At 42.4% G+C, this 22739-nt stretch overlaps 2 protein-coding genes across 2 annotated transcripts; both read left to right on the top strand.

Moving 5' to 3' along the window:
- Positions 1–239: 239 nt before the first annotated feature.
- Positions 240–1359, top strand: cenpa (histone H3-like centromeric protein A; the record flags this gene model as incomplete). Its single annotated transcript, XM_080787204.1, has 4 exons — positions 240–351; positions 438–565; positions 884–958; positions 1234–1359. 4 exons carry the CDS (start codon positions 240–242, stop codon positions 1357–1359), a joined length of 441 nt encoding a protein of 146 aa, XP_080643330.1.
- A 2444-nt stretch (positions 1360–3803) lies between these two features.
- LOC308331711 (uncharacterized protein) lies at positions 3804–21931 on the top strand (the record flags this gene model as incomplete). The annotated part of the gene is made up of 11 exons (XM_080787203.1): positions 3804–3932; positions 6424–6427; positions 6541–6573; positions 7470–7605; positions 9712–9793; positions 14870–15075; positions 15441–15549; positions 15799–15934; positions 16715–16929; positions 17156–17476; positions 21401–21931. 11 exons carry the CDS (start codon positions 3804–3806, stop codon positions 21929–21931), a joined length of 1902 nt encoding a protein of 633 aa, XP_080643329.1.
- Positions 21932–22739: the final 808 nt, after the last annotated feature.

Raw genomic sequence — 22739 nt, 5'->3', positions numbered from 1 at the left:
GAGCACATTTATGTCTTTTCAGTGAGGAACATTGGAGATGATTGTATGCTTTACAGTTTTCAGGTTTTACAGATGCGGTTTACAAAGATCGTTAAAGGGATAACACACGGGGAGTTGTGTTTACATTGTGGTCCCGTCATAAAATATATGAACACATGGTTGAAAATGTTTTGAAGTGCTAATGCTACTACTTTGTTCTACAAAGATTTATTTTTCCTGCTGTACTGCTTGGCAAAACAATGCGCGACAACAATTCTAGTGCCATCCGTCGTAAGGGCAAGACCCCTCAACACCGCATGCCGCAGCCTTCATCTGAATCCACGCAGCTGCTTGATCAGAGTGGTATAACAGGTGAGACGACCCCAATCCAACAATTGATCATTCAACAGAATTACAGAGGTGATGACTAACCAATGCTCTTATGTGCCTCTTGGCAGTGCAGCTATCCAGTGGTGGTGCCCTAAAAAAAAGAAGCTTCCGTCCAGGAACCAAGGCATTGATGGAGATAAGAAAGTACCAAAAGAGCACTGAGCTACTGCTGAGGAAGGCTCCCTTCATGCGCTTGGTGAGATGTTGGACACAATCCATGGAATAGAAACCTTGAATTTAATGTCCTTTCTTTATCCCTTGCTTTCTCTATTCATTCTGCTTTCTATTTCATTTTAAAATCACTATCCCAGTTGTGGGACGGCCGCAATATATGTTCGAGAGCCCGCCTAGGGAGCTGGAGGCTCTGGTTGTCCCAGGTGTGATGCCGGCTGCCAGGTCAGCAAAGTGTCCCTGAGCAAGACACTTAACCTCTAACTGTTCCCTGAGGCACTCCTCCTGCCCACTGCAAATATACTGTGTATACGTTTGTGTGTAATATTTGTTATTGCTTCAGGTTAAGGAGGTGTCCCAGTGTTTCTCCCGCGAACCTCTGAGATGGCAGGTCTATGCACTGATGGCCCTACAGGAGGTAAGGCAAAATCAAGACGAGAAATTATACCCTGACATGTTTTGCACCTTTCACCATGACTGGTAAAACTATTTGACAGAAACTGAGTTGATAAAACATTTACTTTGGAGTGAATCGATGTCACTCCAAAAATATTTAAACACACAAGCTCTTTTGTTGTCCATCACTACTGCTGTCTTTTCACATGTTCAGTGGCTCGGCCACCATTTTCTCTCTCTCTCTCTCTCTCTCTCTCTCTCTCTCTCTCTCTCTCTCTCTCCCCCCTCTTCATCCAGGCAGCGGAGGCCTTCTTGGTCCTGTTGATGAGCGATGCCAACCTGTGTGCCCTCCATGCCAAGAGGGTCACATTATATTCCAGAGACCTACAGCTTGTGAGAAGAATCCGAGGATATACAAACTAAAAGCTCTCCACTCCTTTGAGTGAGCACATGAAAGCTATGGTGTTGTGGTTTTAGGCCCTATAACCACCACCACCACTACTAGAGACAATATAAAGTACTACTTGAAGGCGGCTTAGCCTTGTTTTAGCCACATTTATATTCTACTTTAAATTGCCATTCTACTATTTTATTCTTCTAGAATAGATGTCTCTTTAAATGCTGCTTTAATAAACCGCTTTTATAAGTATTTGTTGCCTCTCATTGAGCTGTAAAAGGTATTCTATGCACTGTCCCTGTAGAAATGAGCAAGTGAGATGGAGATTTCTGTTTGAACTGTCTTGTTCTTTTACCCTGTTAATGCAAAAGCTAGGAAATAACATATTTCTGAATCCTTTTCTCACCTCAGACGACAATATAACTACAGTAATTTCTTATTTGGTAAGAACCAAGTAATTTACTGTACTTGAGTAAACTTTTTAGTGTAGTTTTTTAGTTTCTAGTATTCCTTTTGGGGTTTTTTTTAATACTTTTCAGAGGCAAAGATTGTACATACTTTTGGTTAGGCTACTAGTACTTACTGTGCAGACCACACTTTGAAAAGTGACAACCACTCAGTCTGGTCGGGGGCGTGTTACCCTGCTGAGTTTGACCACACTTCCTGAACCAATACCCCAATGAAGTGGGCCCATATAGTCTGGCCCTCCTACTAGCAAAGACGAATGCGGTATTGGCATTTCGGACGGACGGTGGATGCCGGGTGCAGTGACAGTGTTTTTGTTTAAGATTTGCAGAAAGAACACTGTAGACCGCTATCCAAATTTAGCCGATATTTTACCCTATCCAAATTTAGCCGATATTTTATATTCTCTTTTTCCCCCTGAAATGCCTTTTGTGATGACTGCTGTAGATTCATTTTTTTTTTGTTTTATCTCGAAGCTTTCAAAGGGTCAACAAGTTGGAATGTTTTGAGGGGCTGCTATGTCCAGCTTTTAATATAATGTAATTTTTGTCCCAACACAAATGCCATTGACAATTTTGAGTGGTTGTGTAAACACAAACATTGATGAAGGTGAGGATGCAAATTGTGATTGGCCGGAATGTGATGTACGATAAGAGCGCCCCTCACTTCACACGGGTGTGATTTAAATAAAAATAAAAATGCTACATTTAAGCTGTTTTCATGTTGGGATATCGGCCAACATTTCAATAACAGTGCATCCCTAGTTTTGGAAAAAATAGGCATTGCTTTTACAAATTACATTCCGTGTTTATATGCCTTTTTCAGGATTATTTTTAGTACAGCAAGCGATCATATGGTTTATCGTCCAGGGATTTCATATCAGCCATCCCTAATCACTTCTCATTTCACTTGTATATCCTGTATGAGTTCTATCTCCTGATTGGATAAAATTGGTATCCTGACTGGAAAATTAATCTTCTGTATATTAAATAGCTGGATAAACAGGACCCCTATTACTGAACAAACATACAGGATTATCACAATATAGAGCTATTTAACACTTATATTAAGGAAGTAATTCAGGGAATGGGAGTGTGTTGGACATAATTGTGAGTCGAGACCTAGCCATGGAACCATTTAATTCCTATTGAGTCCCATCCCATGTATTTTCAGCATGTTCTAGTGTTCGCAACTGTGCTTTTAAACACCTTTTTATAATTGGTCTCCAAAGAGCTGCTTCCATCCCATCCCTTTAGCAGACACACAAAGGGCTGTATCCACCAAGGCACTGGGGGGAGGTTGTTTACAGCTGTGTTACTGTGGTGGCAGTATCACCATGAGGGACAAGTCAGGTTAGTTCAGGCGTGGCCCAGACACTGATCTCTAGTCAGTTTGGCTGTTGAACAGTGTAATGCTTAAAATACATTAACCATGGGGATGATGGAGTCGTAGGGGCAGAAATTGGGGCCAGAGACTTTTTTTTAAATCATTGCTTATCAGCATGGCAGTTGGAGAGACCGCTGCTAAACTGCTGAGAACACAGAGACCGTCCAAACAGGAGATGGAGTAGGTTTTGTTCTCTAGTGAGTTAATGGTTGTACAGAAGAAAATCCTTGGAATTGAAGTACAGAATTGTGGATTATTTGCGAAGGACTGTATGGTGCTTGAGCAACGCAATTCTTCGGAATACATTGAGGAACACTTCAACTGCATTTCAGAAAGACTAGTAAGCCAAACATTTAACATGGGTCCTGATTGTACAAATGTTTTTTAACTGCTGCTGCTGTCTTTTAAGTGCACTGATATTTCTATATTTGTGTGTGTTATAAAATCAACGACACCAGGTGCATGAACTTCAGTTCAGGGTCAAGACCTCAGTGACATTGAATTTAAAGGGACACATGTTTTGACCTCTATTCTTAGCATGTTCTCTAATGCACACATTGATTATGAAGTGGACGCATAATTATGCTCCGTCTGCCATGTGTCAGAGGCAAGGGCAATCATGATGTCGTCAGAGGAGAGGACCCTCAATGACGTGTTGTATGGTGGTCTTCCTGGCGATGGTCGAGAAGCGGAGGAGCTGGGTGGCGGCCAGGCCGGGATCGAGGAGGTGACCACCATGGCAACCAATGTAAGCAGCAAGACAATTGTCTTTAAAACAGGAAATGGTTAACTTCCGCTGAGAGAAGGACGGGACTACCTTTTTACTAGGTTTTACCTCGGCAGGCCGTCAGTGGGGTAGGGAGCGCTTTGCTGTGTTCATTTGGTCCGCACGCAAGAACACAAAAACTATGCCTAAACCTAACCCTAACCTACAAAACACGATGCCTAAAACTAATGTAACCCCCACCTGTACCCCACTCTGCGTATTACGGTGGACGCTTTGTTCTAGGTCCGTTAAAGCTGTTATGTTCGATGTACAATGACCACAGTGACACATCAGACGACACAGTAGCTTTTGTTGAGTAACCTCTTGGCACCCTTTTAGTATTTAAGCAGCTGCATATAGTGCACATGAAATACATATAAACAATGGTACATTAGCCGGCAACAATAACCCCCAAAATAAAAATAGAAAAGAAATGTATTTAAGTGAAGTCGTCACTTTTAGAGTTTTAGAGTTTAGTCAGTATTGGTATAAGTCAAGTCAATAGTTTGTTGGGATCAGACTGATCAAGTCTGACTATGATCCTGAGTTCCACACAGACCGGGTCTATGTGATCAATGTTCGTTGGAGTGCACTCTTAATTATCACGCGTTCGGGTCAGCACCAGTCGGGTGACTGGCACAATCCTACCATCAACAGACCGGCCGTCTGCTGTCTGAGAATGTGGTTGATGCAGATCTGGGTCCTGGGATCATCAAACTGGGTAGCTCGCCATCAACTAGGTCTCCAGGGTTACTGGGTCTCCAGGGATACTGGTTTCCAGGAATACTGGTCTCCGGGGATCTTCAACCTCATCAAAAAACCTGACCTGTATTTGAAACAGGTCTTTTAGTTCTATAATCTAACTCTATATGAATTAAATCCCTTCAAGTATCTCTATAATGTTCTTTTCTTGTTGTACAACCTTTTTTCTCAATATCAACTGAGTATTGCGGAATGCAAATACTCTATGAACTCAGTTTTTAACTCTAAACCCAAATACCATATGAAATGAATTTTTAGAATTATATCTTCACATAGTCACATATATGCTTGGCATATTTTTAACCAATAACTGGTTGAATATAAAATAAAAGTATTAAACTGCTTCAATTTAACCATTATATCAACATACCAAAAATATCAAATACCTCTTATTAAATCATGAACTAAAAATTACATTTTAGTGCAAAATAAAATACACATAGTGCTTTTCTATCATAATACAGCACACAAAGGCACTACTTAACTCTCACTGTGTTTAACACATACTGATAATATAAATAGAATACCTCCTGTCATTTAGCATTTATGACCAAAACATGTGGAATGCACCTTTAAAATGCATTTGCACCATAAGGAGTAATTGTAACATTTCCCATTTGAAAGTGCATCTTATAACTCAAATCAAACCCTGTTTTTGTGCAGTTAGTACAATAACAGTAAAATAATATATTTCCCACAACACTAGTAAGTTACAACAACATTTCAACAACCACACATATCTCACCGAATCACATCCAATGTTCTAGTACTGAGCGACGTCAGGACTCAAGTCTCACAACAGGGGTTTGCCTGTATAAAACACGGTGCTAGCTGTTAGCATCATGTATATGAAAGACGTTAGCATTAGCGATTTAGCAAAACATGTCAATGTGTTGGTTTGTTTATCTCACCGAGTGGGTTAACGTTTGGTTCACACACCAAACGGCTGCAGGATTCCCCCCTGGCAAGGCTAACATACAGCACCACACTGTAGCCACAGCTGGTGTATCTGTTCTGTTATTTATATCGTTTTTATGAACGTAATCTGTCTCTGTTGATTCACTTCTGCTTCTATGCATTCGCGCCAACGTGAAAGAGGGAGTGTAGACATGGTGACGTCACTTTCAGCTGCGCTTTCAAGTGTGTGCTTGTAAAAAGCAGTGCTGCCCTCTAGTGTTGCTTCCAAGTATACCTCATAAACAACTAAACCATAGTATTATTAGTTTGAGGTAGGTTATTTTGTACATACCTTGTAAGGAATTTCAATACAAATAAAATAATAGCTTGGTTAACCTTGTTAACTCTTTTAGCTTGTAAGCTGGGTTTTCCACCTGGGTTACACCCTCCCCTCCTTAACTAACATGAGTCCCTTCATGTTCTTCCTTCAAGATATTGCTTTCAAAGGTTTCGACTAGTGCTCTATTGAAACCATCAAATACGGTTTGAATAAAAGAAACAAAGGGATTTCCTAACTGAGGGTAAGTGAATTTCCCAGTAGGCTTTCTCTGACGTTCTGACCTACGTACAGATTGTATGGGATCTTGTTCACTAACAGTATCTTCAGTTGTTTCTGCAGGTGACTGGTTGTCTTTCTGAGGATTATCTGCTGGTAATTCTTCTTCCAATAGAAGATTCTCATCTATTGCTTGCTTCTCTCCACTGTCCATTTCCTCTTGTCCTATTTCGGTTATTTCCTCTCTTTCCGTTGCAGGAAAGTCTGTCTCAGTTTGTTGGTTTCCCATGTCCATTATATCATTGTCTTTCTCCACAGGTTCATCAGTATGTGTTTCAGTTTCCAAAGGTAAGTTTGAATTTTCTCCTTCCACAGATGAGTTTAGAACTTCAGCTTCAGTGGATTCAGGTAAGTTTGGTTGCTCCATTTCAGGTAGGTTTTCCAGTTCGGGTAAGTGTTTTATCTCACTTCCAGTTGCTGCGACATCCTCCGATGGAGACACACTGAAAGATTTTGACAACTCTTTGGTTTCAGTCTCAATTTCTATGGGATAGAACAGTGTCTCAATCTCTAAGGGATAGAATAATGGAATTTCATCTTCATCCTCGTCCGAGAACTGATGATCGTCATCCATTTGGGTGGTTTGTCTTGTCCTACGCTTAGTAGGTGTCTTTGATTTAACAGGCTCTTCCTCCATTTCAGAGAGAAATCCGCATGGAAGCAGTAGATCTCTGTGCAAAGTACGTGTTGGTCCATCCCGACCTTCAGGACAAACTGTATAGACTGGTAGGTCGCCTGCTCTCTTTTGCACTACATAAACAGTAGACTCCCACCGATCAGCGAGTTTATTCTTGCCGCGGAGGCGGACATTACGCACCAGCACTCTATCTCCTATCTCCAGAGTAGATTCTCTCACTCGTGCGTCAAATCTTTGTTTGTTCTTGTCAGCCACTTTCTTTGCATTTGTTGTAGCTAGCTGGTAACTTGCTTTCAGGTAAGACTTCAGGTTTTTCACATATTGCGTGTGAGTTATGGCTGAGCCTTCCTTGACTGGCAATCCAAATGCTATGTCAATCGGTAGTCGAGGCTGTCGTCCAAACATGAGCTCGTAGGGCGAAAAACCTGTGACATCGTTCTTCGTGCAGTTGTATGCATGAGTTAAAGGCTTAACATATTCACGCCACTTCGTCTTTTGTTTTTCCTGTAGAGTACCCAGCATGCTCAGTAGCGTACGGTTGTACCGTTCTACTGGGTTCCCTCGAGGGTGATATGGACTTGTTCTGATTTTCTTTATCCCCACCAAGACACAGAGTTCTTTGATGAGCAGGGATTCAAAGTCACGCCCCTGATCGCTATGGAGACGTTCCGGGAATCCATAATGAACGAAGTACTGCTCCCAAAGACATCGAGCGACTGTGGTGGCTTTCTGGTCTCTAGTCGGTATAGCCACAGCATATTTGGTGAAGTGGTCAGTTATGACCAGGATATCCTTTGTGTTGTGACTATCCGGCTCCAGTGACAGGAAATCCATACAGACCAATTCCATAGGCCGACTGGTTCTGATATTGACCAGAGGTGCGGCCTTGTCTGGTTGTTTTTTCCTTTTGACACATCTCCCACAGGTCTTGATCTTGGACTCCACTTCAGATGTCATCTTCGGCCAATAAAATCGAGATCTGGCCAAATCGAGAGTGCGTTCTATCCCGAGATGACCCATCTCATCGTGAAGACTGGTGAGTACAGATGATCTCAACACACGTGGAAGAACAAGTTGGTACACGGTTGTGTTGTCACACTGTCGTTTCCTGTATAACAGGCTATTCTTCAGTTCTAGCCGACTTATCTCTCTGAGCATAAGAGGAATCTCTGGCAGCTCTAGCTTTAAGCTGTCAGGTACAGGTTCTCCTGATTCAAGGAATTTAATGATAGTACAGATTACAGGATCGGCTTGCTGTAATCTCGCCAACTCAGCTTCACTGTACTTTGGAACTGTGCAAAGGCCGTCAGAGGAACCATCCTCCTCTTCATATGCAGCTGGAATAGCATCCGGATGGATGGCTAATGACTCTATGAGACAAGGAGATTGGAACTGTTCCTCTTCTTGTACCACAATGTGATACTGACAGGTTGCCTTGACTACATCCACAGGGGCCAAGTGGTGTGATGTGAAATCATGGATTCTCATGCTTTCCTCTTGAGAAAAGAGATCGTTGGTCAATTCTCCATGTGGTCTTCTTGATAGACCATCCGCGTCTTGGTTCTGCTTACCGGCACGGTATTTGATGTCAAAGGAGTAAGTGGACAGGTTGGCCAACCAACGGTAGCTGGTGGCATCCATCTTAGCAGTGGTGAGTATATATCTGAGTGGATTGTTGTCGGTTATTACAGTAAAGGTGTTCCCATACAGATAGTCATGGAATTTTTCAGTGACAGCCCATTTTAAGGCTAGGAATTCCAGCTTATGGGCTGGGTATCGTGCTTCACTTCTTGATAGGCCTCTACTTGCATAGGCAATAACCCGACTTCGTCCATCCTGCTCCTGATACAATGCCGCTCCCAGTCCTGTTGTACTTGCATCCGTATGGATGATGTATGGTATCTCAGGATTTGCAAACCCTAGGACTGGGGATGATGTTAGTTTCTCAATGATTTCCTCAAATGATTTTTGACATGCTTGTGTCCATCTTTCTCCGAAGGGTTCCTTGGGATTGTGGTATTTGATACCATCTTTGGATACTTTTGTCATTTTCCGGGTTGATGGATAGCCTGCCGTGAGACTTGTTAAGGGCTTTGCAATCTTTGAGTACCCTTCAACGTACCGACGATAGTATCCAGAAAAACCTAGAAATGATCTTAGTTCCTTCAAGGTCTGAGGTCTCGGCCAGGTCTTTAAGGCTTCGATCTTCTTGGGATCGGTTTCCACTCCACTTCGTGACACGATATGTCCCAGATAGCGTACTGATGTTTGGAAGAAACTACACTTCTCTGGAGACAATTTCAGACCATTCTCTCTCAAACGACTCAGGACTTTGGCTAAACGAGTTTCATGTTCCTCCAAGGTTTTTGAAAAGACGATGATGTCATCAAGAAAGACTAGGACTTCACGCAGGTTGATATCGCCCATGCACTTCTCCATTAAGCGCTGGAATGTGCTTGGTGCGTTAGTTATCCCTTGCGGCATTCTATTCCACTCCCAAAAACCGAGAGGACACACAAATGCTGTTTTGGCCTTATCACTCTCTTCCATCTCTATTTGATAGTATCCTGACTTTAAATCCATCACCGAGAACCATTGCGATCCACTGAGTGCAGAAAATGACTCTTCAAGGTTAGGCAAAGCGTATGCGTCCTTGATTGTTTGAATGTTTAATTTCCGGTAGTCAACGCATAACCGAATATCACCATTCTTCTTTTTGACAACGACAATCGGTGATGAAAATGGCGACTCTGATTCACGGATAACTCCAGCTTCCAGAAGAGTTTGAAGGTGACGTCTTACAGCATCGTAATCTTGAGGGTGTATAGGTCGTGGTCTCTGTTTGAAAGTTGTCTCATCTTTGAGTTGTATTCGGTGTTTGACTTTCGTCGCATGACCGAAGTCAAGATCATGATGGGAAAAGACATCAGAGTAACAGTTGAGATTTCTAGTTGCTCGAGCCTTCCACTCCTCAGGAAGTGGGGAATCTTTAAAATCGAACTTGAGACTTTCATTCGTGTCACATTTCTGTTGGTTTGTCTGGCTAGCAGGCTGTTGCTGACTAGCTTCGGTTTTCTGGTTCTCCTGTGAACCAGTGCTCTGGGGATCAGTGATTTTCTGTGGAACACTAAGCTTAGCAATAACACAGTTGGTTGGGAGGACAATATCATGGTTGGTTTCATTGCTTAACACCACTGGTATCTTGTGTGGTGAATGAGCTGGAAGGGTAATGAGACAGCGATCAGTGAGGATTCCACCGGGTAAGGATGAAAGGGTGGGTTGTTCAAGTAATGCCCATTTCTCATTGCTGATGCCACTAACATTAACAAAACCTTCTAACACAACTTTCTGACCAGCAGGGATGACATCTGGCTCACTGCCTCGCAGCTTGACAAACCCGAGCTGACCATCTTGTTGCTTGTGTCTGAAATGTAAGATCTGCAGTACTTGTTGATAACCACAGTAGGGATTAACTGAAGGTATAGAGTCATAGTACTGTTCATAGAGTGTATCGAGAGTGTTAGTTCCAATCAGTACTGGCATGTCGCTGTTGGAACGAACGTCTGGCACTACTAAAGCAAGGGTTTCAACTTGAGGTGCAGAAGCAATGAACTCTTTGGGGAATTGGATATTCAACTGTACACAACCAGCATAGGGCACTAAATTGCCAGTGGCTCCTTCTACTTCTAGTATTTTGCTCACTGAGTGCATAGTTTGGTCTGACAAGTGCAAGTTATAGAAGGACTGGGACACAGTAGTGACCTGTGAACCGGTATCAAGTAATGAGTTGCAGTCGATTCCATTAACTTTAATGTTAGCTGCAGTCTTGCTGCCTACTAAACCTTTGGGGATTATTCTTGTTGGTGTAGTTCTGTGTTCTTTTAATGATGCTCTGGTTTTGTGTACAGTCTCAGTTTTGGAACTTTCGCACTGATCTGTTCCCATTTGCCCCGCAATAGGAACAGTTAGTCGTTTAAAGGGTCTGGGTTCTTTTTGTCAAAAGCTTCTTGTTTTGCTTTCAGCTCTTGTCTCTTTGCATTCACTAGTGCAGGATCGGGAGGATTGCTGCAAGTGATCTTGATGTGTCCGTCCTCACCACATTGGAAGCAGTACCACGGTTTTGGTCGTTTAGCTGCAAAGACAGGATTGACTGGTGGCTGCTTCACACTGGGTGGTTCATCCTTTTCACTGGATGGTTTATACTTTTTCTTTGCTCCTTTGTTCTGATCAGATTTCCCTTCCTTGTGTTGCATGAGAGTTGCAATCTGTGTTTGAAGAGCGACAAGCTGCTTCTGGATTTGCTTTAGTTCTGGGGGTGGTTTGCTGACTGCAGCAGGTGAATGTGACTCACCATCATCATTGTCAGGGAAGCTAACATTATGAGCTTGAGATTGAGCTTTGGCTTTGGTGAAACCTAAATGTCGCTTCATTCTGGTATCTTTGGTTGCCTGCTTATCCTCCTCAGTGCGCAAGAGCGTTAAGAATTCAGCGAAGGTAGGAGGGTTTTTTGTCTTGCGCTCCAGTTGAAGTTTGTTGATAAGGTCATTCTCCCAGCATCCTCTGCAGAACTGTTTTAAAAGCTGTGTATCTGCATCAATGGCTGCGATGGCTTTCATTTGTACAGCTTTGTTTAGAACAGTCTGTAGCCTCTGTAGATAGCTTGATGCTTTCTCTCCAGAGTTAGAATTTTGGTTCAGGCTGAGGAACTTTGCAAATAACTCATCGCCATCTTCAACTGTAGCATAGGCGGAGTCAAGTAGTTCTAAATAAGCTCTTGGTGTTGAGTGTGGGCCCAATGACTTGACCACACTGGCAGCTGGGGATGATAAACTGTCAACAATTTTCCTCACTAATTGTCTTTCAGAGATTGTGGGGTCTGCTATGTAGAATTCAACACTGTCTCTCCAGGTTTCATAGTCTACTTCGAAATTGGGACATGGTATCTTGCCCGAGAAAGAACGCAACCTTGCGGTTGAATGGCTCTGTGCTGAGGAATCTGTAGTCTTTACAATGTGCTCTACAACTAGACGTTGTACTTCGGGTGGAATCATTTGCGCGGACGGAAGCTTTAGAATTGGTTCTGATGCTACTTTAACTGGTGTGACCTTAACAGCTACACTTGGACTGAGGTTTAATGAACTATCAGCTGCGGTTCCGCCAGTTTCACCAGACACTTCCTTGTCTGGTTCTCCAACAACATCAGTTATCCTAGCTAACTCGTCTTGCAAAATTTGTTCAAAGGACTTGCCACTAATCTTAGCCATGTTTTTAAGGTCAGACAAAAACTTGCCTGTTACGACTGAGCCCTTGTCAACGGAATATACATTGGCTAGTGCATCAACATGGTATTCGATTTCAGGGTCTGCTTCACTGGTTCTGTACATTGGTAACTTCAGAGAGTCAACAGCAGTACCAGATTTAAATTCTATAATTAAGCTTTCTGGCACCAGTGGAACTTCTATTTTTCTCTCAATAGCCCCAAACTGTTTCAGATAGTCAAATATTTCCTCATCTACAGTTGTATTGGACATACCTGTGATGATTACTGAATTCGGGACCTTGACATTTTCTTTCTCAATTACATCCATATCCATTTTCGTTTTTGTTTCGTTAATGACCAATGCATACATCTGATGGGTTGTGGTAATTGTACAACAGTATTTTAGCTCCTGGCTAGCTCGCCACTTTGTGTAACCCCCACCTGTACCCCACTCTGCGTATTACGGTGGACGCTTTGTTCTAGGTCCGTTAAAGCTGTTATGTTCGATGTACAATGACCACAGTGACACATCAGACGACACAGTAGCTTTTGTTGAGTAACCTCTTGGCACCCTTTTAGTATTTAAGCAGCTGCATATAGTGCACATGAAATACATATAAACAATGGTACATTAGCCGGCAACAATAACCCCCAAAATAAAAATAGAAAAGAAATGTATTTAAGTGAAGTCGTCACTTTTAGAGTTTTAGAGTTTAGTCAGTATTGGTATAAGTCAAGTCAATAGTTTGTTGGGATCAGACTGATCAAGTCTGACTATGATCCTGAGTTCCACACAGACCGGGTCTATGTGATCAATGTTCGTTGGAGTGCACTCTTAATTATCACGCGTTCGGGTCAGCACCAGTCGGGTGACTGGCACAATCCTACCATCAACAGACCGGCCGTCTGCTGTCTGAGAATGTGGTTGATGCAGATCTGGGTCCTGGGATCATCAAACTGGGTAGCTCGCCATCAACTAGGTCTCCAGGGTTACTGGGTCTCCAGGGATACTGGTTTCCAGGAATACTGGTCTCCGGGGATCTTCAACCTCATCAAAAAACCTGACCTGTATTTGAAACAGGTCTTTTAGTTCTATAATCTAACTCTATATGAATTAAATCCCTTCAAGTATCTCTATAATGTTCTTTTCTTGTTGTACAACCTTTTTTCTCAATATCAACTGAGTATTGCGGAATGCAAATACTCTATGAACTCAGTTTTTAACTCTAAACCCAAATACCATATGAAATGAATTTTTAGAATTATATCTTCACATAGTCACATATATGCTTGGCATATTTTTAACCAATAACTGGTTGAATATAAAATAAAAGTATTAAACTGCTTCAATTTAACCATTATATCAACATACCAAAAATATCAAATACCTCTTATTAAATCATGAACTAAAAATTACATTTTAGTGCAAAATAAAATACACATAGTGCTTTTCTATCATAATACAGCACACAAAGGCACTACTTAACTCTCACTGTGTTTAACACATACTGATAATATAAATAGAATACCTCCTGTCATTTAGCATTTATGACCAAAACATGTGGAATGCACCTTTAAAATGCATTTGCACCATAAGGAGTAATTGTAACATTTCCCATTTGAAAGTGCATCTTATAACTCAAATCAAACCCTGTTTTTGTGCAGTTAGTACAATAACAGTAAAATAATATATTTCCCACAACACTAGTAAGTTACAACAACATTTCAACAACCACACATATCTCACCGAATCACATCCAATGTTCTAGTACTGAGCGACGTCAGGACTCAAGTCTCACAACAGGGGTTTGCCTGTATAAAACACGGTGCTAGCTGTTAGCATCATGTATATGAAAGACGTTAGCATTAGCGATTTAGCAAAACATGTCAATGTGTTGGTTTGTTTATCTCACCGAGTGGGTTAACGTTTGGTTCACACACCAAACGGCTGCAGGATTCCCCCCTGGCAAGGCTAACATACAGCACCACACTGTAGCCACAGCTGGTGTATCTGTTCTGTTATTTATATCGTTTTTATGAACGTAATCTGTCTCTGTTGATTCACTTCTGCTTCTATGCATTCGCGCCAACGTGAAAGAGGGAGTGTAGACATGGTGACGTCACTTTCAGCTGCGCTTTCAAGTGTGTGCTTGTAAAAAGCAGTGCTGCCCTCTAGTGTTGCTTCCAAGTATACCTCATAAACAACTAAACCATAGTATTATTAGTTTGAGGTAGGTTATTTTGTACATACCTTGTAAGGAATTTCAATACAAATAAAATAATAGCTTGGTTAACCTTGTTAACTCTTTTAGCTTGTAAGCTGGGTTTTCCACCTGGGTTACACTAACCTTATAACCTAACCTAACAAAAGCTATGCCTGACCTTAACCCAACATACTTTATCGGCCAAAAATGTAGTCTGCGGTTGGAAAAATTGTGGCGGCAGCAGGATTTAATACCAGGTGTAGGTTGGACGTCTAATGACTAGAGAGGCACACTACCGAGCTGGCTGCCAATGGGGTTTTCTGGCTGTATTAGAATGTGAGAAATCCCTGCACTGTGGGCAGCGGGCGCCCCACTACTTTCTACTACTAGTAAGTAGCCAGCGGTGTAAAGCAAGCACCCCATCAGCGCCCATCAGCTCCCACGCCCTGCGAAAAAGGTAGTCCCAGAGAAGGACCGTGAAGGAGAGGAACAAAATAAAAAGCCGAATGGCCCTTATATAAAGACTCACTCCCTTCATTCCAGACTCCAACGGCTCCTCTGTCCAGCCAGGTGCCAATGATTTGCGCTAGCTGTGGTGAGCAGGTATACGACCGTTTTTTCCTATTGGCTGCGGGGAGGGTGTGGCACGGGGCGTGCCTCCGCTGCAGCCACTGCCACTGCGAGCTGCAGAATCACTCCTCCCTCTACTGGCGTGATGGGTACATCTACTGCCAACAGGATTACTGCAGGTCAGCTCACTACCATTTGGAACAATTCTATTCAAACTCAAACAAATATTTTATCTCATGTTTCCCAAATCTTGATAAAAACATTTGAGAGTTTCAGTAAAATTTTGGGCGATGAATTTCAAAGCCAGTGCACCGGGAGTCTGCTCACAGTTGGCTCATCATGCCAAGCTAACTGCTTGGTAAGCTGCAGTGTTGGCCAGGGGTGTGTGGTAGGAACTGCTGGGAAGGTGGGAGGCTTTCAGGCAGGATAGTGTTATAGTTATGCTAAGTTATTATTGTATTATGGTTACAGAAATGCGATGGTTCGTGTACTATTGAAAAGCCAGAGCCCTGAAAAATATCTGTGTTTTTCTCTTCCTGGTCAGGTTATTTGGGATTGGCCGATGTGCTCGCTGCTCCCAGCCAATCCCATCATCCACCTTGGTGATGAGATCTGGAGAGCTGACGTTTCACCCACAGTGCTTTTCCTGCCAGGTCAGACATTCACCGTTATAAGAATAGAATAGAATGGAAACTGTTGTCCACATGTGGAAATTAATCTTGTCTTCTCTTTGGTGAAGTATTAGATGCAACACCTTCCAGAATTGCATTTCAGCAATAGTATTTTGAAACATATTTTGATATATGTATATTTAGTTATAGTGCTGCTTGGTGTGAACGGGTCATCATTATACTGTATATCTAGCCCTCTTTTGTAACTATGAACTGTTTGATTCGTTCCAGGAATGTGATGCCACTTTGTTGCCAGGGAACTTATATTGCATTCAGGGTCAAAACCTCTACTGTCAATCACATTACCATGACAGCGTCATTGTTCCATCATCACATGACCTTCTCCTCAAGCCATGTCAGAGAGAGGGTGAGTTGTGAAGGATGTTTGCTTGTGTTCTTTCTTGTACTTCAAACATCATGGACATGGAGGATATTTCTTCACTTATGAAGTAAGGTTTAGGATTAGGGTTCTATGGTATGCCTAATGTTAAGGCAAGACATGGAGAATGAATTTCGTTTTTGGAAATCAGACAAAAATAAATGTGTGAGTGATACTATTGATATCATAGCTTCATCCAAATATCATTCATAGCTTAAGGGCGAGGTCGCTAATCGCCCTCAGGTATAGTATAGTATAGTATAGTAAATGTTTACATTAATACATTTAGAAAACACAGTGGTTGGTGGTGAGAAATGTAGACCCCTGGTGTTACGTAGGACACCTACAGCTTGACACGTAGTACTGCCTGAACATCATTGGCGCAATATCTCCCCTGAGGCTAGGCCAAGCTGGAGTCTGCCTCTTAGATGAGCGTTTTTTGCTGGGGAGGACAAGGCTGATCTACTGTAGTTAGTGGTCAGGGCACCTAGGCTGCTAATCCAGCTTGACTGCGTGTTGCGGGTTCGACTCCCGATGGCCTTTGCGTGTCATTCCCCATCTCTCCCCTCATTTCCTGTTCAAATCAAATAAAGGCCCCCAAAAAATAAAAAATCATACCTGTGTGAAGTGAGCCATGCAACTGTACCGTGTGGTGGGGATCCCTGGAGACCTGTGGAATCCTCCCTGTTAGGACATTAAAGTTATGGATTGCAGCTTTGAAACTGTATTTCTAACCTCTAATCCATGTTGGCCTTCTGGCCGCCACAGGAGAAGGGGAGGAGTCGGTCAGTAGCCCTGAGTCGCAATTGGATGACCGGGCCGCAGGGTGTCGGGTCCAACGGCGCACCAAGCGAAGCCGCACGTGTTTCCGCAGGGAGCAGCTCAGAGCGCTGGAGCTGTACTTTGCCCAGAAACACAACCCGGATGGTAAAGACTGGACCTGTCTCGCTCACAAGACTGGTCTCCCTAAGAGGGTCCTGCAGGTCAGGTTTGAAATATGGCCATTACGCCAGATCGTTAGTAAGTCATAGAATTAAGAGTTAGAGAGTCCATTTGGCTGTGTAGCCCAAATGGCCACACACAGCAAAGAACTGGCATTTGTGAATGATACAGTATGCTCATTTTGTTTTTCAGTACATACCGAAACACACTCCAATCTTTTTATACTACACATCCAGTACACCTCACAAATAGCATTTTCTCCCTCAGGTGTGGTTCCAGAATGCTCGAGCCAAGCTGAAGCGTTCCCTCTCTGCCGATGACCCTAACGACTCTGCCTCCCCGTGTCCCGAATCCACGGCGATCGCTTCTCTGTCAGCTGAAAGCTCCTTGTCAAGCCAGTCCCAGCCCTTCTCTACCTGCACCATTGACCAGTTGGAGCTCTCCCTGCTCACTGCTCCACTCAGTGACCCAGCCGCTGAACAAGTGCAAGGGTGCAGTGACTTATTTCCGGACTGCGATTCTCAGGGGACACCTGGGTGTATCTCCCCTCTGGCAGCCTACGGGGACTTTGGGGAGGGCAGAGATGCAGTAGAGGACATATGGCGATTGTGACATCTCTGGGATATTTTACTGGCCAGAATCAGAAGATAAAAGATATATCACATCCAGTAAATATGATGGCTTTACAATCCAACAATCCTTTTCTTTCTAAGATGTTTCTGAAACTGTACACGTTGATGATGGTGAAGTAGTTAAGACCCTCGCCTATGTACCGTGAACCCAGCTAGGTGACTCTGTAAAGCCTTACTGTATGTGTCTCAATACAAAAACAGGGAAATGGGTTACACACAGTCAACACACCAAAACATTTAGTTTCATAAACTGCGTAGTATGCTGTTAGATTGATAATCTTACAGTAAAATATTTTTTTACTGTTTACTGTTTTTACTGTGAATTGTGGATTGCATTTCTAGACAACTAGAAAGTTATCTGTGTTACTTGAGAATAGTGTTGGCATTGTAGTGTAGACCAGTGTACTGGGATGTGAAAACAAATGTTCGTCAAGGGATTAAATCCTTTTGACCTGCGGTGTCTAATTTTCCCCCGAATAATTTCGTACTGCAGTGTCCAATTATAATAGTGCCTGCTCTATATTTCAGAATTCAAGATATACGGTATATATATATACAGTATATATATATATATATATATATATATATATATAAAACACTGCAGGCAACACAGTTCATGAGTACACGGACGACAGCCCAGGGTTTTTGGCTGTCTGTAAGTCATTGGTTTAAATGCAAACCTGCAAAGTGATTCGAATGCGAGTTTCTCGATTACTCATACTGTATGCATTGGGCTTTGGGCTTACCAATATAGTCAAAGATTTTTTTTAAATGGCAGTAATACATTCTACAAGCTCATTATGTGTGATGCATTGTGAGCTTGTATTTCCGACCATGCAACACTGTCAATCATACAGTGAAGTATAAAATTCTAGTTCCATTAACATCAGTTTCACTTGTTTGATAACATTTTGTTATATTTAATAACAATGTACAAGTAACATTAATCTCCGTCATTTAGTGGGAATGACCTTTAACCTGTAAAACCTGTTTTAATAACGATGGTATGGTTTTCAAATAATACAAATCATATACATCGGAAACAAATAAGAATCTGAATTCCTTGATTCTTGAGCACAAGAAAATACATCTTTGAGTTATATGTTTTATTTTTTGTCTATTTTCTCTCTTTTTATGTAACTGCTACATGACAAATGTGAAGGCAACTAGTTTAGTGAAGTTTGTTAGCAGCAGTGTTTGAGGTTAGGGCAGACAGTCAATACATGCCTATTTTAGAATTGTATTATGTGTTTTTTTATTGATCGCTGCTGTAACATCTTAATTTCCCCTCGGGACGAATAAAGTACCTATCTAACTACCTACCTACCTATAACCATAGCAATTTTGTCCTTTACCTATACTTCACACTTTGTTTTGTTATTCTCTTTGTATATCTGACACTGTTCCCGTCCCCTGCAGTTCTGTATCTGTCTCATTCTGACTAATCTTATGTATAGATCCTCTCCCCAATTATTCTTCTATCTGCTCTCCATCCATCACCCTCTCATCTGATCTCTCTTTATCTCTTCCTTTCTCTGTTACATAGCCTCTACATCCCTACCCCCTCTCTACCTCTCCCCACAATTTTCACCCCTTCAGTGTCTTAATGAATTGATTTGTGACTTGTCTGGTAAATTGCTTCACCAATCAAGTGTTGCGGTAATTGGGATGCTCTGCGTGCCCCTGCCCCCTCTCGGGGTCAGTGAGGAGGACCTTCAGTCTCTTGGTTAGAAAAATGCAGAGGAGATGATGACAACAGCAGAAGCCCAAAATGCCGCCTGCGTCAGAGGCCCAAGGCATCAATGTGTGGGAGGGGGTGTATTTAAGAGGTCAGAAGTAAGGCCAGCTAAGGAAACAGTGCGGTTCCCTACTGAGCAAGGTAAGCCATGGAGACGTGAACCGCCGTTGCACCTCTGTCTTCTTTTCTACTCCTGGGTGAGTGCTACTATAGGTCTACTAGTCTTAGGTCGCATTCTCACCAGAGAGCTTTGCTGCGATTAAAACGAATCCTGCTGCGCATTTTCAGAAAGTGCGCTTCGTTTGGCAGGTGTGAAGGCTCTTTCGAATCCTAATGCGCAACAAAGAACCGCATTTTACTCCGAGCAAAAACGGGGGTTTCGCTTCGCTTCCAATCGCGCTTGACTACGATTCGGTGCAGGTGTGAATGCAATCCGCAGCAAATACAGGAAATGAAGCAAACATACGTCAGGCGGGTGAGGAGCTGAACACAGTTGGAGACGGAGAAGGCATATTTTACGCAGCGCAAAGATGTCCCGTTACCGTGGATAGACGTGGTCGAATGAGGAGAGTGGAGACTGAAGCCCTGATCGAAATGAGGACGAGTACATTAATCAATTGCTTAAGAAAACACAAACACTGCAGTGCAGTGTAATAGTATTATAGCCTACAGAATATTCTGTCTGTCTGTGCGTGCCGTAAACATGGAGTGCTGTCACTGCGTGGGGACTAGTGGGGAGTAGGAACTTTCATCTCGATAAACTTGTAAACATTTTGCGCTGCTGTCTGTTATATCAGTGCGCTCAGCGCTGTGCCTCCATGCCCAAAAGAACAGTGCGTGCGTGGCTGCGTGCTTATAGTGAGAGAGCGAGAGAGGGGGGGGCAGTCCCAGACCGTCGGCACGACACATAATGCACGTTATGAGTATAATTATCACCATAGATTTATCATTTCACTGTGTAGGCTAGTTTATGAATGTAACACATTGATAAAGGTCCCCCCTGCTGCGTTTCCAATTGCTGCGGATCATGACAGTGTGAAGGCAAACCGTAGCCAATTAAATATGCAAGAATCCCATTTCTCCTCCCATACGCATTCGAGTCTACCGAAGTATTAGGTGAGAATGCGACCTTAAGCAGGGAAGGATATTTAGGATTCAAGACTGCAATACTTTTACACTACCACAGCATTGTCTTGAATTTTGTTCAACCAAAGGCTTAAAACAACAGAAAATGGGTAAATGAGTAACTTTAGATGCCAATTTTGGCATTGGAGTTGCTTTGATGGCTGTGTAGGTTCCAATTTTGAATTGCTGTGCATTGTTTTTGTTCAAGTGAGGTTGTTTACATGTCACTTTCAGCCAGGGAAACAAAAATGACCAGTGAGTGATTTTGGTTTGTGAAAGATACTGTATGGGTGACGTGTAAGGGAAATATTTTTTTACAATGTGCCGATACCATAAATACACACACAAACCTTGAGTGCTAGTTTAACGCAGAGTGTAAAAATGAAGTGAATTCATAACGGACAGGTCTGTTTGGTTACATTTGTACGGTACAATCTCTGAGTTATACAAATGGATAAATGAACACTGAGGATTCTACTGTGTAGCAAAATGAAGGCAGAATAGAGGCAAAAATAGATAGATTCATTGTTTCACTGTGGCTTTAATGAAACCGATAATTAAATTAAATCAATTCCATTTAATGTAAAACAAGATCTCAAAATTATTTATCTTTAGATTATCTTTGGATTCCTTTTCATGACCTTTGTTATTCCAGTCTTAAATAAGCTAAGAGAGACCTACGGACGATTGTGCCGTTTGTGAAACAAGCTTGTAAATATCTGAAAACCCCTTATTTGTATCTTAAATAACCCTACGGATGTGCCGTTTGTAAATAAGCTAAGAGACTCTACGAGTGTGCTGTTTGTGAAACAAGATTTACTTGTACCTTTTTGTGGTAAAGCGCTCAAACTTTCTTATTTCCTAACTTGATCTCCTTACCCCCTCCCCCCTCTCTTCTTTGTTTTCCTGGAAAAATAACACGATGGGAACTATGCCCAAAAACAACTTTTTACTTGTAAAACTGTGATGGGACAAAAAGATGATTCTAATTCTGATTCTTGGATTCTTTTTTCCCAGATGAGTCCATCATCGTTCCATTACTGTGCATCATCATCGTCGCACATCCTCCTCTGCCTTGTCTTCATCCTTACCACCATCCCAGGCACTGTCACGTTCCCCAGCATGGCTTCCACTGTCCAGACTGCTCTACTTCAACTCCGGGCTACTCTGGAGGCCACTAAAGGAGCAGACCAGCCAGACCGACCCAGATCCAAGCTCTGGGTGATGATAGTACCCGAGGATCTGCGTTCACTGCAGCTGCTGCAGGGGTTGCTGGAAGATTCGGGGCAGGACGGAGACAAAATGGAGGAAGAAGTCTTATTGAGGGACCAGAGAAGAGAGCTGGACTGGCCACCAAAGCCACCCTTCCCGGGGGGAAGCAACTCACTGGATGACCTCTACTACCAGGAAGGAGGGGATGATGGTGGAGAGGGAGGAAACAAGAACAAAGCCCTGACATCCATCGCTGGAGGGCTCCAAGCATTCAGCCGGGAGAAGGGAGGATTCGGGTTCCGCTTCGGGAGAAAGAGATGGACTGGATGGGAATGAAGGGAGGGAAAAGGGAGACGAAGATTAGTAGGGATGGAACCGATGAGAGGGGTTTTGTAGAAGAAAACAAGGATTTGATGCCAGAGAACCAATCATGGACATCTTGTAGAATAATGGTGATGATACATAAGGTAATGTTTTGGGCAGTCACAGGGCTATATTTATGGCAGCAGGCAACAAAGTGAAACAAGTAACATCTAATGAAAGCAACAATGCTGCAACTAAGTTCACCATCTATGGGCAGAGTTGCCCAAAACACTGCCCTGTGTCACTGCCTTAATGAGATGAGATACGTATGTATAATAATAATAAATATGTATTAATATGTATGTGGTGATCATGTGGTGATGAGTGTTGTCAAGTGGAAATGTCAGGAAGATGTTTAGCTACTATGTCAATGGTCCACAGAAGCCATTTAATACAATGGTTGTCCATTGTCAGAGTGATAGACAAAACATTTGTATGTTTCTGGACCCTTTTCAAAGGCTGACATGTTGATTGTTAGCTTAATATATTATGGGGTGTACAGTGTAGTAATTTCATTTGGGCCGTCCACACTGTTGTTGTGTAAAGGGTTAACACCTTGACAATGAATCAAGCACTGAACTATAACTATACTATATGACAATAATTTGATTGATTGAATACTTTATTAACAGTAGAGGTCTGTTACAAGGTCTGCTAATAGGACAAGAAAGCCTATGGCTTGTTTCCATTGGGGTCCTTCATATTCAATTCATCGGAACATAACTATAGCCGAACCATAACTGATTGATTGAATACTTTATTAACAATTTGCAGAAAAAAA

The sequence above is a fragment of the Protomyctophum bolini genome (assembly GCF_963924005.1).
Source record: "Protomyctophum bolini genome assembly, chromosome: 17".
Lineage (NCBI taxonomy): Eukaryota > Metazoa > Chordata > Actinopteri > Myctophiformes > Myctophidae > Protomyctophum > Protomyctophum bolini.
The sequence above is the reverse complement of the archived record's forward strand: the minus strand, read 5'-3'. Positions and strand labels throughout refer to the sequence as shown.